Source organism: Haemorhous mexicanus, chromosome 3, assembly GCF_027477595.1.
Source record: "Haemorhous mexicanus isolate bHaeMex1 chromosome 3, bHaeMex1.pri, whole genome shotgun sequence".
In the NCBI taxonomy this organism is placed as follows: domain Eukaryota; kingdom Metazoa; phylum Chordata; class Aves; order Passeriformes; family Fringillidae; genus Haemorhous; species Haemorhous mexicanus.
The window spans coordinates 61,834,279-61,857,486 of NC_082343.1; the positions used below are offsets into that span (position 1 = coordinate 61,834,279).

The window sequence follows — 23,208 nt, forward strand, 5'->3', positions numbered from 1 at the left end:
CTCTTAAGTCTCTGCTACAAAGCATATCATATAAACACCTGAGCATCATAAATAAACAGCTAGCAAAATTTTTCATTAGAAGGAAACAATATCTTTTAATCAGTCTTGTTGTCAGACACTGTCAAAGTACTGTGCTTAGAGCTTTCAGGAAATATCCTCTCTGGGGTAGGCAAATCAAATTTTTAAAGACAACTGAAATTGTTGAAGGTTGTCAACATTACACAAAACTGAAAGGAGTAAGTGAAATATTGCACAATCTTAAAAACCATTCAGTGCTATTAGCTCCATCTGTTCCTTGACCACAATAAACATTTCCTTCACTTTGCATGTTTCTTTTCATGAAAGAAGCCTGGCTTTAGCTTACTTCAAAGTGATTCATCTTTGCATATGCTTGTGGCACAAGCCACTATTACATGCTTATCTTTTCTGGATATTTAAGATTTACGTCATCCTGTTGATGAGATTTTCCCAGCAGGCTGTGAACCAGTCAGACCAAGCATGCAGCCACTTAGTTGGGAGAATTGGCATGGGATGAGTCAGTTCCATGCTGTATCTGCCGCCCTCGCTGGTTGGTGATGAGGAAGCGACTCCTGTGCCATATCATCTCCGAGGAATGCAGTCCGGAATGCGGTGAGCTGCTGATTTGCTAGTCCGGGATGTAATTTTCTTTCAAAGATGAATCTCCTATGGTTAGCGCTGAAGATAATGGTTGTTATTCTGCACAGTTCTTTCTGTAGTCAACAGCAATAGCACCAACAGCAGAAAGCATTATTTAAGGTATGATTAAAAAAGCCGCTCATTCCAATGGCTGAAAGAAAAACATAGCTGGGGGCAAAGCTAATTTCACACACAGCTATGAATTCAGAGTAAGGCTCTTTCCTTTCTGTGAAGTTATTAGAGGGCCGTAAGAATGCAGAATGGGATTGTACCTTTTCACTGTTCAGTGCCTACCTCCTCTGTGTTTGCCTTGTTCTTGGAGGTGGTGTTCAAAGGCCAGCAAATACCAGCAAAGCAGTTACAGTCAGTAACTGCAGTTTGTTCCTGTTGGATTGATGGGTGCAGAGAAGCACTGGCAAGGCACAAGGGACCTGCCCCACTGGGCTTCTGCTCTGTGCAGCAGCTTCAAGGATTCATTTGCCCTGCTGGAGTGAGAGGCAAGGGGCTGCTCCTGCCCTCAGGAGCCCTGAGAGAAGCTTTTGCTGCAAAGTGAAGGCAATGGACTGCGTTATGGCATTACTTACTGAGACTACCAGATATGCAGAATCCCTCACCCTGTGCACAGATAGTTTCTTGGCTTTGGATGGATGTGTTTTGCTTTGCTATTAAAACATTATTTTCTTGGAATCTCTTACTCCTCTGTGCATTTCAGAGATTTGCATTTATGTTGGAGTTTGGATTTATAGTCCTTAGCCTAAGCACTATATTTGCAGAAAGAACACAAACATTGCATTGCTCTGTGTAAACAGCTGGCTTTACTTGGCAAGAAAAAATGATGTTTTCTACTGAAAACTAGGAATAGGAACCATGGGAAAATGTTTACACCTCAATCACCTCATTTATTGTCCAAATTCCTCTGGTACAAATCTGGGCTAATTTCAGACTGTCTTCAGTGGAACTGCACCAGGTTTTCAGAAGAAGCATGCAGATTAGTAGTTGCAAGATCTTCTTGTTTAACCCCTATAAAGAAATAATTATTTTGTACTGCTAGCTTATTGGGAATTTGAGAATTTCCCCTAGATTTCAAGCATATAAATGGAAACTTTGGAAGTTTTTTTTTTTTTTAAATATTATGCTCCTTTGGCTTTTTTTTTTTTATTCCCTCAGAAATGCGTACAAGATGAGTGGAGTCATACACTTTCAAAACTCCTCTTCAGACATAGGGTCATCTTACAGCCTCCATGGTTCCCCTAACAGAGAAACAGTTTTTAGAACAGAACTGTGTGAAAATGAGAAACTTTCTGTTGATTAACCTAACAGTACCTAGAGAAATGCAAGCTGAATGAATCACAGTAGAAACCAGTGCTTTCCTGACATTTTTTTCACAGTAGCAGTTCTCATTCTCAAGTCCTTTTCTGTTCTTTCTCACTTCCAGTGTCCCTTCCACAGTTTTGTGTAAGAAGGACAAGATAACTTTTCAACACATTTTTCAAATAGTTTTAGTGACTAAAAAAAGTGCTATTTCCATTCCCTTCTGTGCTGTTTTCCATTTTAATTACTTTATGTTTTAAAGACAAACAAACAGGGAGAGTAGATGACCCACAGTATTGTATATATTGTGACATCTCACTTTCTTGGTTTTCCAGAATTCTGAAAGCTACTTATTGTAGAAATATAACTTTTCTTAAGAAAAAAGAAGCCACAGCAACAATTTTGTAGAAAAAGTTTTACTTTGAATTTTTATGTATAAGTGCTTTACTATACTGCAGATTCAAAAGACTGCTAAACACTGGCAACTTGTAAGTGCTTTGAGTATTCACAAAAACAGAGTTTGGCATGTTTGTCTTTGATATTTTAAGGAACAAGCCTGAGAATATTTTCTTGACATAAATATTTTGAATGTTTTTTCCACATCAGCATTAAGGCACAAGAAAATGCCTGTTTGAAGTGTATGCACCAACAGAGTGAAAGCTTGTTACTACAGTGTTCCTCCTCACTCTAAATTAGTTGACAATTTGGCCTGTGTAGTTATTTAATTATCTTGATATATCAAAACCTCCTGCTTTTCATTCATTTCAACCAACACACCGTTAAATATCACCGTTCCCATGCTCACAGCTCCCCCTAGATCTGTGGCTCACTCCTTTCCGATGCGTGTAGGTCTCTCAGTGCAATTTTATTGCAAGCCAGGAGATGGAGGGAAGGGCTCCCTGACCAGACACACAGCCTGGGCACAGGAGGAGGCAAAGCAAAACCCACCCTCCATGGCTGGCTGCTGCCGACCCCTCTGCAGCAGGGCACGCCTGCTCAGGGCAGGGGAAGGCTCCCCAGCCCCAAGGGTCCCCCAAAGGTCCCTCTGGAACAAGCACTTGAAGCAGAGCTGCCATTCCAGAAAATGCCCTTGAGTTTTGGCCCTGTGTTACTCAAGGGACAGAGCGTGGAGCGTGGTGGGAGAGCCCTGTGTGCATGCATGAATGGCCTTGGACTGGGGGCCCGTAATGAGCTGGCTGCCAGAGTTCTTTATAACAGCCAGTTGTACAGAGACATGTAACATGGGTTTGTTCCCCTAAATTTTACCCTCCTATAAAATGCATATGTGTCAAGACAGTAGTTACCAGGGTCTAAACCTTCACTCCTCAAAGAGAAGTGCCTGGCTCCACACACAGCAGCACACAGCATCCCAGCAGGGTGAAAGCCTCTCTCACAGACCAGTATTTGGGACCTAATATGTCTTTTTTACTTTTCCCCCAGCTCTGAAGAATTGGACCTGACTCTTCTCCTCAACAAATCCTCTCAACACTCTCCAGTGATTTCTCTCTCTGCCTGATCATTGTTTCTGCACTTTTTTAGTTGTCAAACTCTCTTTTTATAGCAAAGAGAACCTTGTAGTGTAGTGCAAAACCTCAGTCTGTATATGAGATCAGCCTCAAAAAAAAAAAAAAAAAAAAAGAAAGAAAGAAACTGAGTTGTATGCACCCATTTTGATTTTTGTGCACATAACATAATAAAGCAGCTAAGCCAGGTCATCAAAAAGAATTTGCAAGGAGTAGTATCTTAACCCACTTTGTTGCATATGCCCTTGAGGCACCCAGCTTAGCTGGGCTTTGGCTGATGGTCATCACAATAACACTTTTTTACATTCAGCAGTATCACTGTTTTAAAAGGCTGCATGGTCCTTTGTGGAGCAAAAAATTTATGCTCCTCATCCGTGACTCTAGTACAGCCAGTAGAAGGTGTTTACTTAAAACACTTTTTCAATAGTTGTATCTTGCAAATAGCTGTTAGCTGGTGAGCTGACAGATTAAACCTGTTTGCTCAGTAATCATAACTAGGCTGGTAGATACACAATATGTCACTGTCTACATTATACCTTTTCAAGGAAATCTCTTACATGCTGCTGTAACAACCTATACTTATGTATTTTGCTATATTTTAAAAGCTTACAGGAGGTAGACTGCATGGTGTCTTTTGTTCTTTGCTAAGATAATACTGGGCCACTCAAAATATGACTGTAACATTTAATCAAACAAGTAAATGTACTTCAAATCAATTCAATTTACCTATAAATAAGGCCCATTAAATAAGTTACAGCCATGATTTTGTTCTCTATGTGGGTGATGAAATAAACAGTTTGAGCTACTATTCACATCAACAGCTGCTACTGAGTCAAACGGCCCAGAATGCTGCTCATCACACCAGCATGGCCCAGTAACACACAGGGGTTTCTGGAGGCTCCTCCAGGTATGGATTAAAAGCCTGTTCTCTCAAAATTTGTGTTACCCAGGACTGTAATGGTGCTGAAGAGGATCAGCTGCTGTCTGAGATGGTCTTTAAAAGGAAGAAGTGCCACTCAACCAGCAGAAAGCAAATGAGTGTCAAGAGCAGACTTCTACCCAGCACGAAGTGACAAAGGTAAGAGAAGAGGTTTTTAAGAGCATACTTCTTCATATTTCCATTTTATTCCATTTAAACCTTTGTGACTATATATGGAAGGAAAGCATTCTGCTTTCTTCTTGAAAACTTCCTCAGAGTTCAGCTCACTTGAACAGTTTGCCACATGTGTTTTAATTTATTTAGTTTCCATGTAATGCAAAGCCACACACTTGATTTCAGTTTTCTCCATCCTTTGGCTGGAGTTTCTACTTTCTTTTATTAAAAAAAGAAATTAAAAAAAATTCCTGTTTTTTTTTTGTTTTGTTTAAGAAAACCTGTTTTCAGGGCAGATCATATTTCTTTAGGCTAAAAAGTTTATCAGAAAACACAGAGAAGTTATCAATCTTGCAAATCTTAAAGGAAAACTAGAGAAAGCGTGGTAATTATTTTTGATTGGCTTCATAGAGTGTTTTACAGCAGTCATTTAATTTAATTTATTTATACTTTTATATAGAACAAACAAAGTTCAAAATCTATGTGACACATTTACAATCTTATTTGGCTTAAAACCTTTATAATGATGCCCAGTAGATACAGTTAAATTGGTGTTTAATTCTTTCTACTGTGAAAATGGAAAATTTGTGTTAATAAATATTCATCTGGCCTCAGCTGTAAATGTGCTGAAAGAAGGAAAACAGGCAGGAAAAGAAACATGACGAGACTGACAAAAATGGAAGGAAAAGGTATATGAAGTGATAATTAAAATGAGGTGAAAAAGAGCAGAGATGGTGTTAAATATTAGTAAGCAGAAAAAAGGGGAAGTGAAAAGCACCCCAAACAGTACATAAATATACGCACACTCCGTATGTTCCCCACTCCTGAGAGTGACTTTGGCTAAACCTTGTCCCTGGCACTTGGGTACCATTGCCAGGCCCTACTTGCAAAATCCCTCTATATAACACAGGCTGTTTTCTAGCTGTAGCTGTCAAGGTTTTGCTAGCTATAGTTTTTTGTCTATGTTCATTCATTTTCCAGTGCCATGTGCTTATAATATCATTTGGTTTAGTATGGGAAAGAAATTATTTTTTTAATTGTGTTCTATCCAGAATAAGCAGAGGCAACTAAATCCCAAAGCAAGTGGGTTAAATCCGTACTGGCTGAATTGCCATGTCAGTATTTTTCTGACAACCATTTTATACCATAATGATAGTGCTACTGAACAACACATGCTAATGATCTTTATCTTTTCACAATAACACTATCTTTCTGTTATTTAAAAGAAAGACAGATTTTTCAAAACTAAATATTGCTTGCCAGGTGCTGAAGTACTTTCATTAAAAGTTTTCATACAAAGAGCAATTTGCAATAGAGGCATGCTACTACCTACAGAAGAGGACAGCAATATTTGTGTCCTTAGATGCAAACTATGCCTGTGTTCTGAAAATGCTTCTCTCCATGTTTGTGCCTTAGCTAAAAAATAGAATAATATAATAAATATTCATAGCAGTGCTAAACTCCTAGCACTGAAAAAAACTAAAAAAAAACTAGAGCTCAACAGAAAAAACCATTTGCTTATACAGCAGATAATGTTTTAGATTAGTCAGATTCTTCCATTTTATTTTGTCAGCAAAAGGGCAGAAAAGTTTTTTCTTCTCTTAGATCTTTTCCTTGCATCTCTATTTACAGCTAGAGTCTGCAAGGATTTTCCAGTAAAACTTGATCTGTCCAGTCATCACTATCAGGGCAAGGCTGGAGGAGAGGTCATGCATGGTTTCCTCAGCTTTAGCCTTCTGTTTTAGACTTGTAGGTTTTAGACTTCTGTATCCAAAAATAAGTTGAGGGAGCTACAGAATTTAAAATTACTGATTTTCAAGAGCAAAGTGGAGATACAGTACTCCAGCTAATGCTGATGAAGAAGACTAGGACTGAAAACAGAAACAGGAAATATTGAAAAGGGCTTCTCATCTGCCCAGGGGACAAGGCATTGCCCAGTGCAGGCCTCTCAGAGTCACTGCTGTCTTGGTGTGAGGACAAGTCATTATGCAGTTCAGTTAATCAAGGGAGATTCCCATTTCCAGGGAAGTCAGATGATAAAAGTGTTGTTCTGCTAAATGTAATTACAAAATACTTTTATCCTTCGTAACTAATGAAATGTGAATTTCCTACACATCCAACCAAATGAAGGTGTTTACAATGCCCTTTTTTTTCCCCTCTCTGCAGCTCTTCCCCTCTAGAAAGTGGAAAATCAATTGTAAACGTACCATAGAATTGGGAAAAACAGTACCTGTGCTACATAGATACGTGGATTTGAGACCCCAGTAAGGATGCAATTGTGCTGTGAATCCGTAAATGGCTCTTGCATAAGGAGCAGCTGGTCAAACAGCATCCGTATTTCCATGTACATCTTCATGGTTTGCATTATTTTGGCCACAGTGGCTGGAAATCTGACAGTTATCATCTCAATATCACATTTCAAGCAGCTCCACATGCCTACAAATTTCCTGATACTTTCAATGGCTACGGTAGACTTCCTGCTGGGATTCTTTGTCATGCCTTGCAGCATGGTGCGCTCTGTTGAGCACTGCTGGTATTTTGGGGACATCTTCTGCAAGATCCACTCGAGCATGGACATTATGCTGAGCACAGCTTCTATCTTCCATCTTTCCTTCATATCCATCGACCGCTACTATGCTGTGTGTGACCCTTTAAGATACAAATCAAAGATAAATACTTTTGTCATCCTGGTCATGGTGTGTATAAGCTGGATGGTGCCTGCTGCTTTTGCTTTTGGGATGATCTTTCTAGACCTAAACTTGAGAGGGGCAGAAAAGATTTATAATCATGTCCACTGTGCAGGAGGGTGCTTTCTCATTTTTAGTGAAACTTCAGGTATCGTGGCCTCCATAGTGTCTTTTTACATCCCTGGATTTGTTATGCTATGCATCTATAGGAAAATATACTCTGTAGCCAAGAAGCAGGCAAGATCCATTGATGCAATTAGCAGAAAAAAAATTCAATTTGAAATGAAGCATCACATTTTATTCTGCAGAGAAAGGAAAGCTGCTAAGACTTTAGGCATCATAATGGGAGTGTTTCTCATCTGCTGGTCTCCATTCTTCTTCTTTACAGCTACCAATCCATTTATGAATTATGTGATACCTCCTGTTCTCATTGATGCTTTGGTTTGGTTTGGCTATTTAAATTCTACACTTAACCCAATTGTTTATGCATTTTTTTACATGTGGTTTCGCAGGGCATTGAAGATTATTCTGTTAGGGAAAGTTTTTCAACAGGACTCTTCCAGGACTCATTTGTTCTCAGACTAACATGCTTTAAATGGTTGGATTCATGGCTTTGAACTTTTGCCTGGAGGTTGAACTCCCAGATGTAAGAGCTGTGAAGGAAGGAAATTCCTTCCAAAATTTGTTTGCCTATTTACCAAACGTAATTCAAGCAGATAAGCAACCATTGTGCTTTACGTATTCTTTTATTACAGATTGGATTTTGTATGTGGTGTTTTGATTATATTTATTTATTTGCAATGCACAGAAGACCAAGAGCTCCATTTAAAAAAAACTTTTAGCAGTTTATATCCCTGATCTTCATAATTAAAAAAATATTCTGACACAACAAATTAATTTCTTGAACAAGGTATATTTATATTACAATATTTGTGGTATTCTCTTGAAAGAGCAGAGAAACCATTTCCTCTGGATTTCTTGGCATCTTTGGCTAATAACCCAAAGCTACCCAAGTTTTATCCTTCCCCTTCCATATGTGTGTAGAGCTCAAAACAGACCAATACCAGCTTTACCCGCACACTCCGTGGAGGGAAGGTGAGACAGAGAAAGGTTGTGCTGCTCTTTCTGTTTTCATTTCAACTGGTACTTGTCACTTATGAGTTTGCCACTTAAAGGCTTTGCTGCTTAATGAGATCAAAGCATGTTTAACATGATCAAAGACAAGAAAAAATATGAAGTTTGAAGTGAAAAACAATTGCAAAAAAATTGCCTTTTTTTTTTTTTTTTGCGCACAAGAATGCCAGAAAATGATGTCTATCTAATGAATGTTTAGATGTAAAACATTATTTGCTAAGTTGCATCTTACAGAACTTTTTTTTATCTTGGACATGTTGTTATTTTGTCTCATGACAATGCTGTTAGAGCTTTCCAGGAAAGCATATAGAGAATTGTGAAGAAATCCTGTGGTTGAACTCAGCTGAATCATGAAGGAACAGCACTGGGAGTGGGAAGGAAATGATCAGTAGCTGAGAAAAGACTATGGAGAGAAATTGATGACTGTACTAAAGTAAGAGCTGTAATCAGCAGTATGTCCTCCTTTCGTGTTCCTTGTAAAAGTGCATCATATCTGTATCTTGTCCTTGTTTTGTGTACTTTATGGAGTGCTGAAGCACTCTATGCTGAAAAGATTAAAAGTTGAATGATGATATATTTCAGCAGGGCAAAGTAAAAGGATCTGAAATTGTGTATATTACTGTTTCATTGCCATCTTGTAAAGTTTGTCCTCTTAAAAATGACATAAAAAAAACAATGAAATATACACCACATCAGCACTTCTACTATGGATCCTTGTTAATGACAATATGACTACTTGAATACTTAATCTCACAAAAATAAAGCAAGATAAAATTTTTGAAAATCTCTTTCTGATAAATAATGGGTAATTATTTTCTTCCTTCATCTCCAGTGAGTCTGGCCCTGCTGCAGTTAACATTCTCACGTCACAGTGTTACTTTCTGAAATAAAATGTGTGATCACTTGGACACTTTGATCTCCCTTGAAGTAACAATTTCAGAAGGCTGCCAGGTGATACCTCCTTTTGTCTGGTCATAATTTAGATTGAAAGAAAGATAGATCCTCTATGGCAAATGCAATCTAAGGCATTTTAAAGTATATTTAGTAAGATCAGCACAAGTTAATGTAGTCCCTTCAGGAAGTTAACAAAGCCGTTTCTTTCCCTTTCTTCCTTATAACCCTATCTCCCTGAAAATCTGGAAATATTACTGCATTTCCAGACAATTCCAGCTATACCAGAGCTTACAGTTGGTAATTTTCTTCTCATAACTTGTTGTGGTATCTCTCAGACATTGTTTTCTGGTTGCAGGAGGAGTTTATGAATGAGCAGGATCCCAACTTGCTTGCAGGACAGACTGTAGTTCAAATAGAGCATGTCCCTGCAGACAGTGCCTGGACCCTACTGCAAAACTAATTCTTGTAAACCCATAGAAACCAGAGCCACATTCCTGAAGTGAGAAAAACTGCTGATAAAGACAGTCTAATAGGTAGAGCAAAAGCCATGCATGCAAGTAAAGCAAATGAAGGAATTTATCACTACTTCCCATGCACAAAGCATACCTTCAGCTATTTCAAGGAAAGCAGGGCTCCACCTCATGTAATGGTTATTTGGGAAAAAAACCACTGTAACTCCCAACACCCCAGTTCCTCCTTCTTTCCCCAAGGTTTTTATTGCTGAGCACATCATATGGTTTGGAATATCTCTCTGGTCAGCTGGGTTCAGATGTCCCCTCCCAAACTGTTGTGCACCCCCAGGCTACTCAAAGAGAAAGCCTTAATATTGTGTAAGCACTGCTCAGTCTTAGCTTAAATGGGGATTATGTGTGTGTTATCAACACTGCCTTCATCACAAATCCAAACCACAACACCACACAAACTACTAAGAAGAAAATTAATCCTTTTCCAGTCAAAACCAGTAGAGAGGGCGTCCAACTATTGTGGCTGCATAAGACCACCATAATCTGTTTAGTGTAAGGGGGAATAGTAAAAGAAATTTTCAGTGTACAGATGAAAAACTCTCTGGGCAAGCCAGTCTACCCAAGGTGTCACCAATATTTATTCTCTGCAGAAGAAGGTGTTTCCACATACAAATTGCTGATGTGCTTCACCTACCCCTAGAAGGCTGTCTTCTTTGTTCTTAATAAACTAAAATATAAGCCATGGTTTTTCTTAAATCATTAACTCATCTAGGCAGTGCACACTGTGCACTCTGTCCTCTACAATGCATTAATATCCATTCAACGAGGGAGAAAATACTGGATGCAGTCAAACATTAGGCACAATATTCTATAAAATTCTATTTCTGCAGATTTTCTGATCATCTTCATTATCTATTATGCTACTGCCACACATTGCACTTGAAAACTTAATTCAGAAAAAGACTATGTCTACTTGTAAGCACTTTTTGACTACTCTGTTTTCATTAGACAAAGACTGAAGTTTATTAACTTCCATGATGAAATGACTGGCCTGGTCAAAGGAAGAGCTGTTGTTATTATCTACCTAGTCTTCAGGAGGGCTTTCAACACTGTCTCTCACAAGATTTTCGCAAAGAAAATAACGAAGTATGGGCTGGATGAGAAGCCAGTGAAGCAGATTGGAAAGTGGCCAGGCCCAGAGGGTGCTGATCATTGGCATGAAGTCTAGTTGAAGGCCAGCAACTAGTGATCTACCCTAAGGGTTAGGCTAGGTCCAATCCTGTTCAACTTCTTCATTAATGATCTGGATGATGGGGCAGAATGTACTCTTTCAACACCAACAATTCTGTGATACTGTGAAATTCAATTCCCATAATATTTACTGAGTCTTGCACAATGTTACATGGTTTTGCATAACCAGGTACATTTAATTTCCTACTTTGTAGGTTTTTTAATATGGTCTTTCCACCTTCATGCTGCCACTTCAAATCCAACTAGCTGCATGGGTAATTGAAAATGTTTCTGTGAAATGATTACACAGCAGCCTTTGTAAAACAAATTAATTTCTCAGGAGACTGAATCCACAGGCAGTTTAGACAGTGGGAAATTCTACAGTCTGCTCCTAGATGTCTTGACTTCTTATTTCCCATAGGTATAAGAAAAGTCTATTTCCTTAAACACTGGGTGACCTAGCATACAGACTAAAAGCTATCTGTCAGTTAGAGAAGGAACACTGAAAAGAGAGTGCATCCCATATCCTTTGGACTTCCTCAGTTACCAACAGGAGAAAACACTTCTTTGAGAGAGCTTGAGCTTGTCTTTTGCTCTTGTTGCTTTAGTGAAGTTAGCACAGAGGAATAAAAGCAGTTGGTAACAAATAATCAAATAGTTCTCTTCCATCAGTATTTAAGCCCAACATGGAAATAATGAGGCACAACATGACTTGTGTCTACCTTAAGTCACCAAAAGAGCTCCCCTAAACACGAGGGTAAAGGAATTAATACAGCAAACAAAAATAATGGTGTTGGGAGTACAGACACTTGGCTTTCTTTATCTCCTGTTGGTGTAAACTCCTAAATTGAGTACATATGTTTAGCACAAAGTCTATTGGGAATGAGTGTCATAAAAGAAAAACAAATCCCCATCTTTCATTAATCTGAGTCAGGTTACAAAAGGGATCTGTCTGTTACTCACATTGCAGTTTTGCAGGACAATAGCAAAACAGAAAAATGCCTAATTAGAGAATTTATTTATGGTATTATTAAGAGATGCACACAGGATTAGCCTATAAAAGTGGTTGCCCATACCTGTTTTTAATATTTTTATACAAAATTTCTGTATTTTCTTAATTCCCGGATGATACCTATTGGAAAAAAGATCAATGGTCTGAGCTGCTTTCCATGTTCATTTTAAGTGGGTTAAACTGCTGTGGAGAAGAGTATCCCTTTCTGTTTCTGTTTCTAAATTTCCTCTTTGCCCAAAACGAGTTATCAGGAAAAGTGGCAGAAGAAATGGGTCCGGTTCTCCCCAGAAAATTGAAAGAAATTTTTTCCCCTTGAAGCCATTCACTAGTGTATTTATTTATAACTACTGCAGCTGGACCACAGGCTATTACAGGAGATAAACCTCAACCTGTCTTCACACTCTTTTAGTTAGTGGGATTATAATGATAGAAAACAGGTGCATATGTAGGGAAAGGAAAGAATATTGCTTATCATACCAATTTTATGACCGATTTCTGTCAGATGCGTTCATTGCTGGTACTTTGTGATGCACAGGAGGTGAGTTTAGTAGCATAAATAATTTGGTAAATGGGTGTTTGGCAACTAATTTGTTACTCTTAAGATGAGCATCTGAGTGAGTAGCTCATTAACTGAAACCTTTAAGAAAGCTGAGGTACACCAGCTTGCATAATTTTTCTCCCATAGAAAAAATATCGATATTCTAAGAGACATTTAAATCCTATATAATATTTATGGACTGAAGTGACTTGAGAGGTTTCTTTGTCTTTGTTTTTTCTTTTTCTTTGTTTTTTCTTCTATCACTTTAAATTTACTATAATTATGATATATAAAAAATAAAAGAACCATATTTTACAAATTGCTCCTGTAGTGCATTCCTGGGGGCCAGCTCTCTGGAGAAGCAGAGAGCAACCTTTTCATACAACACCTTTAACACAACACCTTAGAGGCCAGGATGACTTCTGAGATGTCACCAGGAACTTTCTAGTTCTCGTGTTGGGGCTGAGCCACGTGAGATACACAGCGTTTGGGGGTGATACATAGGGCCTGTAGTGTGTCAGCAATGGCAGGGAGAGGTGAACTCTCTGCAACAGAGATGGCATTGCAGCCAGCTGTTCCAGAATTGTCTGCATGCAGCTCAGGCTGGCTTCTTCAGAGAAATTTGCATGCCTGAGATTTGTCTTTGTGTTAAAACTAGTCCGTGATGGGTTTTTATTGAAAGTAACAAATTATACATGGTCTCTGATATTCTCCCAGCAGTGAGACCATGAGTCAAATGATGGAGCAAAAAAAATTATAACCCCATATCAGAGACACCTACAAATCTTTTTAAAGTGTCTTCAAAATGTTTGCTGACAGCAGTATTTTTCACAGTACTCAACTATTTTGCAGAGTTTAAATCCCTTCTGTTAGTTGCATGTGCTACATAAATGTTCTGTTAGTTGAATGTGCTACATAAATGTTAGGTGTCTAAGTCTCTAAAGAAACATTTAGGTATTTCTGAAAGCTCTTGTAAGTATTAAATGTCAAGCTGGTGACACACAATGCAATTGGAGAAATTTAAGTAATGATAAAATTACTTCTTTAACAAACAGCATAAATAATTTAGGGTAAACCCTGTACATTACATTTCCTACAGTGACAGCTTTTGTCCTAGACAGTACATCTTCAGGGAACAATATTGACCTGTCTGTGAGGTTTCAGTGGGTCATGTCCTTCTGTGTGTTCAATGTATGCCCTTGGATGTTAAATAAGTATCTTCTTAGCTAGTTTTGCTAAACAACTTGCAACCTGTCAGTAGGTCTTTAGTACTTCTTCTGGCCAAGGGCTCTTACAGATCTGTCAGATGGTGTAATTTGGCTCTTGAGTGACTTTTGTGGCATGCCATGTTGTTCTTCCTGCTGTTAAGCTTAATGTTTAGCTGGTGCTAAACTAGCTGCTAAAAAATACCCCACTGCTTGCCACAAAACCTAGTGCATCAGAATAAAAGTTTGTTTTGGTTTTTTTTTCCCTGCAGACCACACATGCTGGTACACAGGGGAGCAAAAGTGTCTATGTCAATTTGTTTTTGCTTTGTTTTGGTGGGTTTTTTGGGGGGATTGGTTTTTTTTTTTTTTCCCTGAGAAACATTATCATACATTAATCTATTTTTTCTACACTACACCACGGTGGACTGTTTTAGCATGAATTCTGGTCTATATCAAATACAGAGAGTGTTCTTATTCCTCAGGGAATCAGCCAGAATGGTTAGGATGTCTTGATTCCATCAAGAGTTGATGTTGTCCTCAGAGGAAGGACAATTCTGGTTTCAGGAGGAGGTTCAAGCTTCCGCATCCCGGCGAAGGCCTCAGTCTAGGAGCACTTCCATGGTCTTTTTGGTACATCCAAGTTTGATCATACAGGACAGCTAGATGTGGTTGAAAGTATCCTGCCCAGGAAATCTGCACTCAGCCTCCCTGTTGCAATGCCTTAACAGCAACATTCCAAGTTCTCTTCAAAGACAGTGATTTTTATTCAGAAAAGTGCTATATTTTTACCCTCAAATGATTTGCAGATCAGGAACTTGCAGGTGTTTCTGCAGTGCCTGCTTGTGGTTAGAATAGTTAGACTCTATTTTTTTCTTTTAATCTTTTCTGTCATAGCCTAAACATTGAGGAAGGATTTCCTACCCTCTTGTGGAGTCCTCAGGCAAAAACAGCTTTAACAAAAAGTGTCAGCAACACATTATATGAAGGCAGGGGTAAAAAAAAAAAAAGAAAGCTAAATCCTTAAGTTGCAAAAACACCATCTAAAAACTTCGAAAAATAGATTGGTTTCATTTTTGCAAGCTCTGTGTTGATATTTTAGCATTAAGTTTCAGAATTAATTCTTCAGGATTTAAATGAAAAATTTTGGTTTACAGGCATTAATTTTTCTACTCAAAACTAAAACATGCCAAAGAAGTCAGATAAGTTCAGGTAAATAGCATCCATTTTTCAGCTACAATGTTTTTTAACAAAAAAACCCTTACAACATTTTAATCAGCTTTAGTGAAAATTAGGTAAGTGAAAGTATCTGTTCCAAGAAATTCCTGACAAAAGGCCATATACAGCTCTAACAGTAATATATTATAATAATTTATTTGTTGTTCTGTTTACAGAACCTAATCAAATTTTCTTCCTTCCAGATCATTTGTGTGTCTGCCTTAATGGCTGCAGCAGCAACAGAGCTGAAGCATTACAACAAACACTGACATTAGAAAGGATGTGCAGTTTCTCAAAAGACAGCAATGAATCTTTTTAGCTGTATATAAACCAAGAACTTTCCAGTTTTTCCTGTAAGAAAGGAGGAATGTTTTCACTTTTATTTTTAATTACCCATTTTATTTTTAATTACTTATTTCCACCAAAATGCAGGATGGAGAAAAAAGACTCAAAGAAAGGATTGTGTACTAAAGGACATCTTTTTCCCTAGAACACATTCCCCAACAGATATTTTTCTTCAATGTGTTAAGTATTTTTTTTATCTGTTTTTCTTCTTCAGGACTAACTGTGTTGCAATACTTTGTTGAATACCTCAAGTTGCCAAATCATGACTTCATCCAGGCTCTGGAGCTCACAGCTGGTGTAGTATTGGTCTGACTTTATTAAGATTTAAGGCCTAGAAATGCAAAGTGTGGGCTTTGCCCTGTGCTACATGCATGTACAGGTGTGGAACCATCCTGTCCAAAATGGTGGGAAATATATCTGTGAGTGCTTCCATCCATCATCTCTAGAAATTCACTCTCCCAGCAAGAGAGTGGATTCTGGTCTGCTCCATGGTCAAAACTGACATTTCCCCAGTGTCATGCCGGGGCCCACAGTACAGCCAGCTCCCTGAAATCATGCCAGTACCTTGGGGCTTCCTCCTACAAACTCTGCACATCTTGTGATGCAGCTGTGTGTAGCACCTCACTTTCCTCTTGGATTTCTCTCTCTTGACTCTAATTATACCATCTTCCACCCATTTCCTTAGATCACCAGAATCACCATCCCTGTGAAAGAAGCGATTTTCTTAGATAGCTTTTCAATTTTATTCTTGTTCACCTTTATCTTGGTTTTCTCAGGATTTAATACTAGCTGGCTTGTACAATTTTGGTTTGGTTTTTTTTTGCTGTTGTTGTTGGTTCATTGGTTGTTTTTTTTTTGTTGTTGTTCTTGACTACTTTTCTCCAATAGCTGATATTTTTGCTAGCTTCTCAGCACCTAAGGACTTGTGCAATGACACCTTCTGGATGGATTATTTCAGCTCTGCCCGCAGGTCTGTAATTTATGGTTTATCATTTGATTTAAAAAAACACTTTGAAAATAGTCACTGCAGTTGCAATACTCAGACTATTATTTTCAGTGTACTCTACTGCCTTCCTGTCCTATTCTTTATAAATTATTAGCAACTCCTGGAATTCCTTTCAGAAAACTTTGCAGATATTTATCTAGGTTCCTTTATCTTTTCAGTATTTGCATTTACTGTCACATATAGTAACAGGTAACCTATGAGTGGAGTTAGATCCAGCAAGACAATACAATAACCTAAGAAAAGTTGTGCCAGATTCTGGGAAATGACCCAGCACACTGAAACATTACAGGATACAGTAACCAGATTCTCTACACTGTCACAAGTTACATGGCCAAGACACTGGAGAGCCATTGTATCCATGAGCCAGTGGAAGCACTCATGCTTAAGTCACAGGAGGTAGTTATTTAGATATCATTGTCTGAAAATTAGCACCCTAGTTATACCAATCTTTCCAAATGAGCTAGGGGATGAGAACAGAGCTAAAACTTTTTCCAACTGAAAACACTCCCATCATTTTTACCTACTCACAGGTCTGCAGACATGGTAAACCAATCTCAGCCTGATTCTATAAAATTTTTCATTCTGTAGATGAAAAATATTTCAAATGTGGGTTGATTTACAGTATGATGGCCTACTTTTGGAAAAACTGCCTACCTTTCCATGTGCTACACTGCATTCCTTATGAAAATAAGTTATCATTTAGGAAGGTGGGTACATTCCCTCAGGGAAATTAAAGGTTAGATTTTTCAGCAATGGAATAAATGAAATATAAATAAAACCCCTATAATATTTGTCAAAGATTGCATGGGCAAAGCTTCAGCTATGTCTCCCCAGTGGTTACTGCACTTCACTCCTTTCCCACAGATAGGACACCACAGTGATGGCTGGGTGCTGCTATGCAGCTGTTTTAGTGTGTGAGTACAGATGGAAGATGACACTATTTGGTGATGCAAAACACTCTGGTGCATCTGGCTTTTCTAGTTTTATGGGCTGGTAATTTTTTTTTATCAGCCCATAGTAATAGTGATAGTGATTTTTATTTCTCACTGTGACAATTTAGCAGAAAGCAATATCTCATTCAAGCAACTTGAGTTGCAACAGTGCAACATGGTCCACTCAGAAAGGAAGAAAATGTGTTTCTACAGAGTTTGAAAATTATGTTTAAAATCTATAGAGCAGTCCTGGATCAGAATATCACCTCTAATCCTGCAGATTCATCACTGGACAAGCAAGGAAGGAATTGCAGGCAATTATATTGGCCATTTCTGCTTCCTTTGGTGGAAATTGCAGGTAGTGAGTGGTATCTGCACAGCCTGGGACCAGCAGTCTGGGTGCAGGTCAGGGCTGTGCTGTGCCTGGAACCGGCAGAATATGGGGGTTGTGGGGGTCTGCTTCGACCTGCCTTGCTCTCTCCTACCCCTTGTCCAGGCCAGTTCAGTCACCTCAGCCATTTTTCTACCACTAAAATATTGCTCATTGTGAAAAGGCAGCTTTGGATGGGTCATATCCAGGTGGCTGAAGGCCATTTGTGGTGGTCCACAGGCTGGACTAATTGGTGGCTTGTATTTCAGTGTATTAATTCTTCATTTATTTTGTTCAGCCTGTGCTGTGAAGCACACCACCTTACCTTCCCCTCTCCCTTCCTTTTCTATCAGCTTAAAATACCCTAAGTTTCTAATTTTTCTTCTGAAATGTGAATTTACAAGTCCTGGTAACACCTTGCTTGTTTTGGTTAGATTATTCCCCGATGACTTGTGTTTTGCTCACTGCAAACAACAGCAAAGGGAATTGGAAACTCTGGAGAAGGGCTTTATTGGTTGTACCTGCAGAACTCTTGTGCAGTTTAGGGATTACTTTTAACACTTGTTAATAATTAATTCTTCTGCAGGGAACTGCAGAAGGTCTTCTGCGTTGACCCAAAGACTGTCACATTCAAGTATTCATCTCCTTTCTATGTGTATTTTGACATTTACTGTCAATATTTTGCAATTCCTCTACTTCATCAATAATCACTAAAAACTGTACTTTGGGATCAAAATCAAAAAAAAAATTGTTTGGACAGAAAAAAAACCCTTATGAAATAAAATTTTTTGAATATGATGAGCTATTGGTATTTTTCACTTTATTGTGAGATTAATATCTGCAAATTTGTCATAAGTGAAAAAAAGAGACAAAGGATAACAAGATCAATAAATTGAAAGAAATAACATTTTCTTTTGTATTAAGACAATCTTAGGGTGAAGTAAATATATGAGTTAATATCAAAGATAAGAGAAAAAATATCTTCTTTTTATTGACTTTCTGAACTAAATTATCTTATTTTTAAATCCTTCTCTACAACTGACTGATTTGGACAAAGATGCTACAGTTGGAGAAGACAGTGTCTTCTTTTCTCTCCATATTCACTTTTAACATGGTTTAAGTTGCTTATAGAGGTATTGCTTCTAAAGCTGGTCGTAAAGGTGTGTCCTACATGAGCAGTTTAATAGATAGAAAACAGATCAATATAACTAAAAGCAGTGAAACATAAAAGCAAAAGTTACATAGAAATAGGATGCAGCAGGTGGAGGAATTTATTGCAAGTCCTTTAGACTAGAATTTTCCAGCTACAAAGCTTAAGGTCAAACCTTTACATTTGTACAAGAAATATTAAATTACACACCATATCCTATGGAGACCCTCCTGTCTGGGAGATGGGGTGTGCTACACCTAGCAGGATCTTAAAAGGAACTGAGGGAGTATTTACTCTACACACATTCCCACCACTCTGCACTAATGATAAAACACTCAACCAACTACTTCACAGGTGGTCACTACTCACTACTAAAGGAGAGCAAAAGCCAGCACTATGGGCTGTAATACACGTGATGGAAGATTTGAGATTTGAGTGTTCTAGCTCTGTGTAGGTCATTTTAGTAAGCCCATAGCTTTCTCAAACTGTTACATTCTATTTAAAGATCCCAGATTGGCTCTTTTGGTAGCTGTTAGGAAAAACTTTCACAGTACAGGGGCATCCATGATGGCCCTTTTAGAAAATCAATAATCCTCTGAAATTGTCTTCTATTTTAAGGAACTGAGATTCAGATTACTTGGAGGTATTTAGATCTTAGAAGTTATGTGCAGCAGTTTCAATAAAGAAAAAGACATTGCCTTGCATGACTGCAGATTGAACCATATCAGACAGCTCACTCATCTTATTTTTTTTGGGTTTTCGTGTGGATTGCTGGGCTGCATAGCACATTCAACAAAAGTTCAGTCTGAAACTGTACCCAGCAATTTTGTCTGAAGAATGAAGAGAAAGAACAGTATGATGGGCATTTAAATTTTTTTTAATTTTAAATTTTGTGATAGCATTCCTAACATTGTAAGTTAATATGTGATAAAAAAATCTCTACTTGTTCCAAATTAGAAAGATGTGAATTGTCATTATTTGACCCTTCTCTTAATTGTGAACTGGTCTCTTTTTCCATAATCAGATGAGAAGAGAGGGGGAAAAGTACAAACACTAGAAGAAAAAAACAGCTGTAGGAAGCTTGCAGCTAACAGCAAGAGACCAGCAGATGCCTGACAGCCTGTTGAAAAGTGAGTTTCACAACAGTAAGTTTTTCACAACATGTGGCAGGCAATTGAATCAGGCCCTACATCTATAAGAACTAGAAAAAGGAATGGCACAGTAGATATTCCGTAGGACATCAGTGCAATACAGTGATTGTTGTAGCTGCTACATTTTTTAATATGTTCAATAAAATAAATGGTAAAGCTATTTTCCCTCTGTTTTATCTAATCATTACTATTTTTTTATTTGTCAAGAACAGTTTCCTTTCTTACTAGAAGTTAGTTACAACTTTGAGATGATGTAATCTGTTCTGACATCTGTTTATTTCAAATACTTCTTTGTTTTGTCCATACGGTTAAGACTCTGGCCAGATAAAAAATATTGGTATTCAAAACATCTGAAATTAGAGCAAATACCTGGAGGAAGGAGATGAGAAAGAGGGCCTATGTGATATTTTTGGGATTTCCTGAATGGAGAGTAATCATAAAATTTTCATGGTTTTAAACTGCAACTTACAGGAGGCCTTGTGCTTGGAGATGGAGTGTAATTCAATATTACTTCATTCTCCCAGTGTCTGATGTCCCCCCATTTTGCCAGATTAATATTCATTGTTTCTTGGAACAGAAGCCAAAGCGGCTTCTACTATTCCTCTGTCTATTCGTGCTGTAGCAGAAGGTAAAAACCTCTCCCATGCTGCCTGTTGTTGCAGATTTTATATAGTAAGGTTACCAAACCCACAGGATCAGGCTGAAGAGTGAAGGGCACAATAGAATTCTTATAAAAGTTCTGGTGCCAAATTGCCACAGAAATACACAGGAAAGCTGTGGTGCACACTGGAAGACCTAGACTGTGGGATGAGTTTTGAGACTCTTAAATTTATAAGTAGGTGTTTATAATTATGGTAAGTGTTTAAAGTCCTGATTATAGCTACAGTTGGAATGGCTGTTTAAGTTCCAGTTCTAGTGGTCAGTGGCTATTCAGAAAATATTAATAATTTGCCAAATGTCATATAAGGAGTAATAGGGAACCTGAGAAGCCTACACAGTAGCTGACAGCTAGGTGAGACACATCTGGGCATCTGAAATGGCACAAGATGCTTCTCTGTGGGGTATTAGGCTTAAGCAAAGCACATAACAGAAGTTTTGACATTCAGCTGTGCAGAAATCTGCAAGCCTCAAACTGAGTCATGTCCTATGGGCAACTTAACAACATTGACACCTTTAATAACTTACATGGACATCTTTTGTTCTGAACTCACTGCTGCCAAGGCTAAAGAGAAAGAGAATGTTAACAAAGTTGCTAAGCAGTTTTTGAGATATTTTCTACCAGTCCTCAACAGATTACAGAGTGTATATGCCATAAATGCAGTCAAGTAGTCACTCGTTTTTTTGGGGTTTGTTTTGAGTCGCTTTGCATAATTTGCTTTTATAATTTTCTTCTGTGGAAGTGGACGAGATTTAGTCCCTTGGTGGGTGACCACCATCTATGCTGCTATGTGAGAATTGTGCCATAATATCTTGTGATTGTTGCTAGATCTACTTTTTGGCTAAACTGCAGGCTGGAATGATGGAGAAAGGGAAAAGCAGAACCCAGAGTACTGATGCATATAGTAGCAATGGCAGAGCAGGTAAGTGAGGAGAAAATACTGCTAAAATTCTGGGAGTAGCCAAGATTTCTTAGTTTTCTGACACTACATTTTGGAAATATCAAGAAACAACATTTTCCTTACCTTTATAGCTCTGCCTTGTGTACCCTTATCTTTGATATCTGTTTGGTTTACCTAGACAAATTCTGTCAGGATTCCTTTGTGTATGTTTCTTTTATTTTGCGTGGTTCCTGAAAGCAATTAAGGTAATTATGAATTGAAAATTAAGAGGAGGACAAAGATGATGATGAGCTGTAAAATAATGAATGTTTCTTGCTTAACAATGACTTCATTTTCCAAATGAAGACCTATCAGATGCTATCAGAGGTAGTTGCTGAACTTGCAGTCCATAGATTCTTTCATTTTTAATATTTTTTTTCTTCTGTAGGGTTGTATTTCTATATCTGAACAAAGCAATGCTGTTTCATTTTACACCTTTTATAAATGTTAATTGTTTCAAAATAGTCTGTCTGAAGTTAGAGAAATTATGTATTTTCAGGTACTAAATTAAACATTGGGCTTTGAAATATTAATGCAGCTCATTTCACTACTGCAGATGAAAGTATAACGTCTTTGAAAATTAAACTGTTAGGCAAAGAAATATTTGAAAATAAGTTGATAGTGATTTTTCTTCTTTTTTAAAGGAAACGTTATCAATATTGGGAATAGAATTCTCTGTTTATTCAAAACATAAGCTACTATGTTAATTACTGTTGCTGGAGAGAAAGTGCCAGCCTAAATAACATGCAAATAGTCAATGCTTTTCTTTTCTTTTCTTTTCTTTTCTTTTCCTTTCCTTTCCTTTCCTTTTCTTTTCTTTTCTTTTCTTTTCTTTTCTTTTCTTTTCTTTTCTTTTCTTTTCTTTTCTTTTCTTTTCTTTTCTTTTCTTTTCTTTTCTTTTCTTTTCTTTTCTTTTCTTTTCTTTTCTTTTCTTTTCTTTTCTTTTCTTTTCTTGTTTTACAGGTCATTCTGCAGTAAAATTAGCCCATAAATCTGCTCAAGCTGGAAATTTTCATCCATCATAATTATGTACAGGCCTGGGTATAATAGGAACTTAATCTCATTTCAGGTTCTGGAGTGGATATTTTGATTAAATTAGCAAACAGAGATGACAACGATAATAACAGGAATTCTTGCTGATGGTGGAATGCATCAGTAATAACTGTCTGGGAAGCTCTGCCAGACTCTTTGCCAAATACTGAAAACATTACTCTTTTTATGCAAAGCCAGAGGTGCGCAAGTGAGATGTGATAGCAGAGAGTGAAACTGGCCTGTACAGTAAATTACGCACTCCTCAGGCACTGCTCAGGCACTGCTCATGCCTTGGAAAGAGGACACTTATCAGGAACATGAGGCCAGGGCTGGGCTGCTCCCCTTCATTTCATCATGCATTGTGCCGGCCCCGGGAGCTGCATGGAAATGAGTGCCTCATTTCTGCGTCACTGGTGGCCCTGGAGCTTGTGCCACCCACGGTGCCAGGCCTGTGCATCTGCTCATAAGGGCCAGGGCAGGAGCAGGAGGTAGGAGGCGGAAATACAGTCAGGAAGACGGGTTCTGATTTGGATACTGGGCTAGAAAGAAGGTGTGATTTTTCCAAATCATACCATGCTGGTGTGGCTTAACTTTCATCTCTTTCAGACATTATATACCATAGTGGGCATGGATCCCCAAACAGGACATCCTTTCATTT

General features: G+C 38.1%; 1 protein-coding gene across 1 annotated transcript; it reads left to right on the plus strand.

The window, feature by feature from the left end:
- The first annotated feature begins 500 nt into the window (after positions 1-500).
- TAAR1 (trace amine associated receptor 1) lies at positions 501-9,189 on the plus strand. The gene is made up of 3 exons (XM_059843374.1): positions 501-630; positions 4,442-4,569; positions 6,751-9,189. Exon 3 carries the CDS (start codon positions 6,855-6,857, stop codon positions 7,854-7,856), a length of 1,002 nt encoding a protein of 333 aa, XP_059699357.1. The 5' UTR covers positions 501-630; positions 4,442-4,569; positions 6,751-6,854; the 3' UTR covers positions 7,857-9,189.
- Positions 9,190-23,208: the final 14,019 nt, after the last annotated feature.

Excerpts from the sequence above, each read along its gene's own strand:
- TAAR1 (XM_059843374.1), top strand. The coding sequence starts at position 6,855 with ATGCAATTGTGCTGTGAATCCGTAAATGGCTCTTGCATAAGGAGCAGC.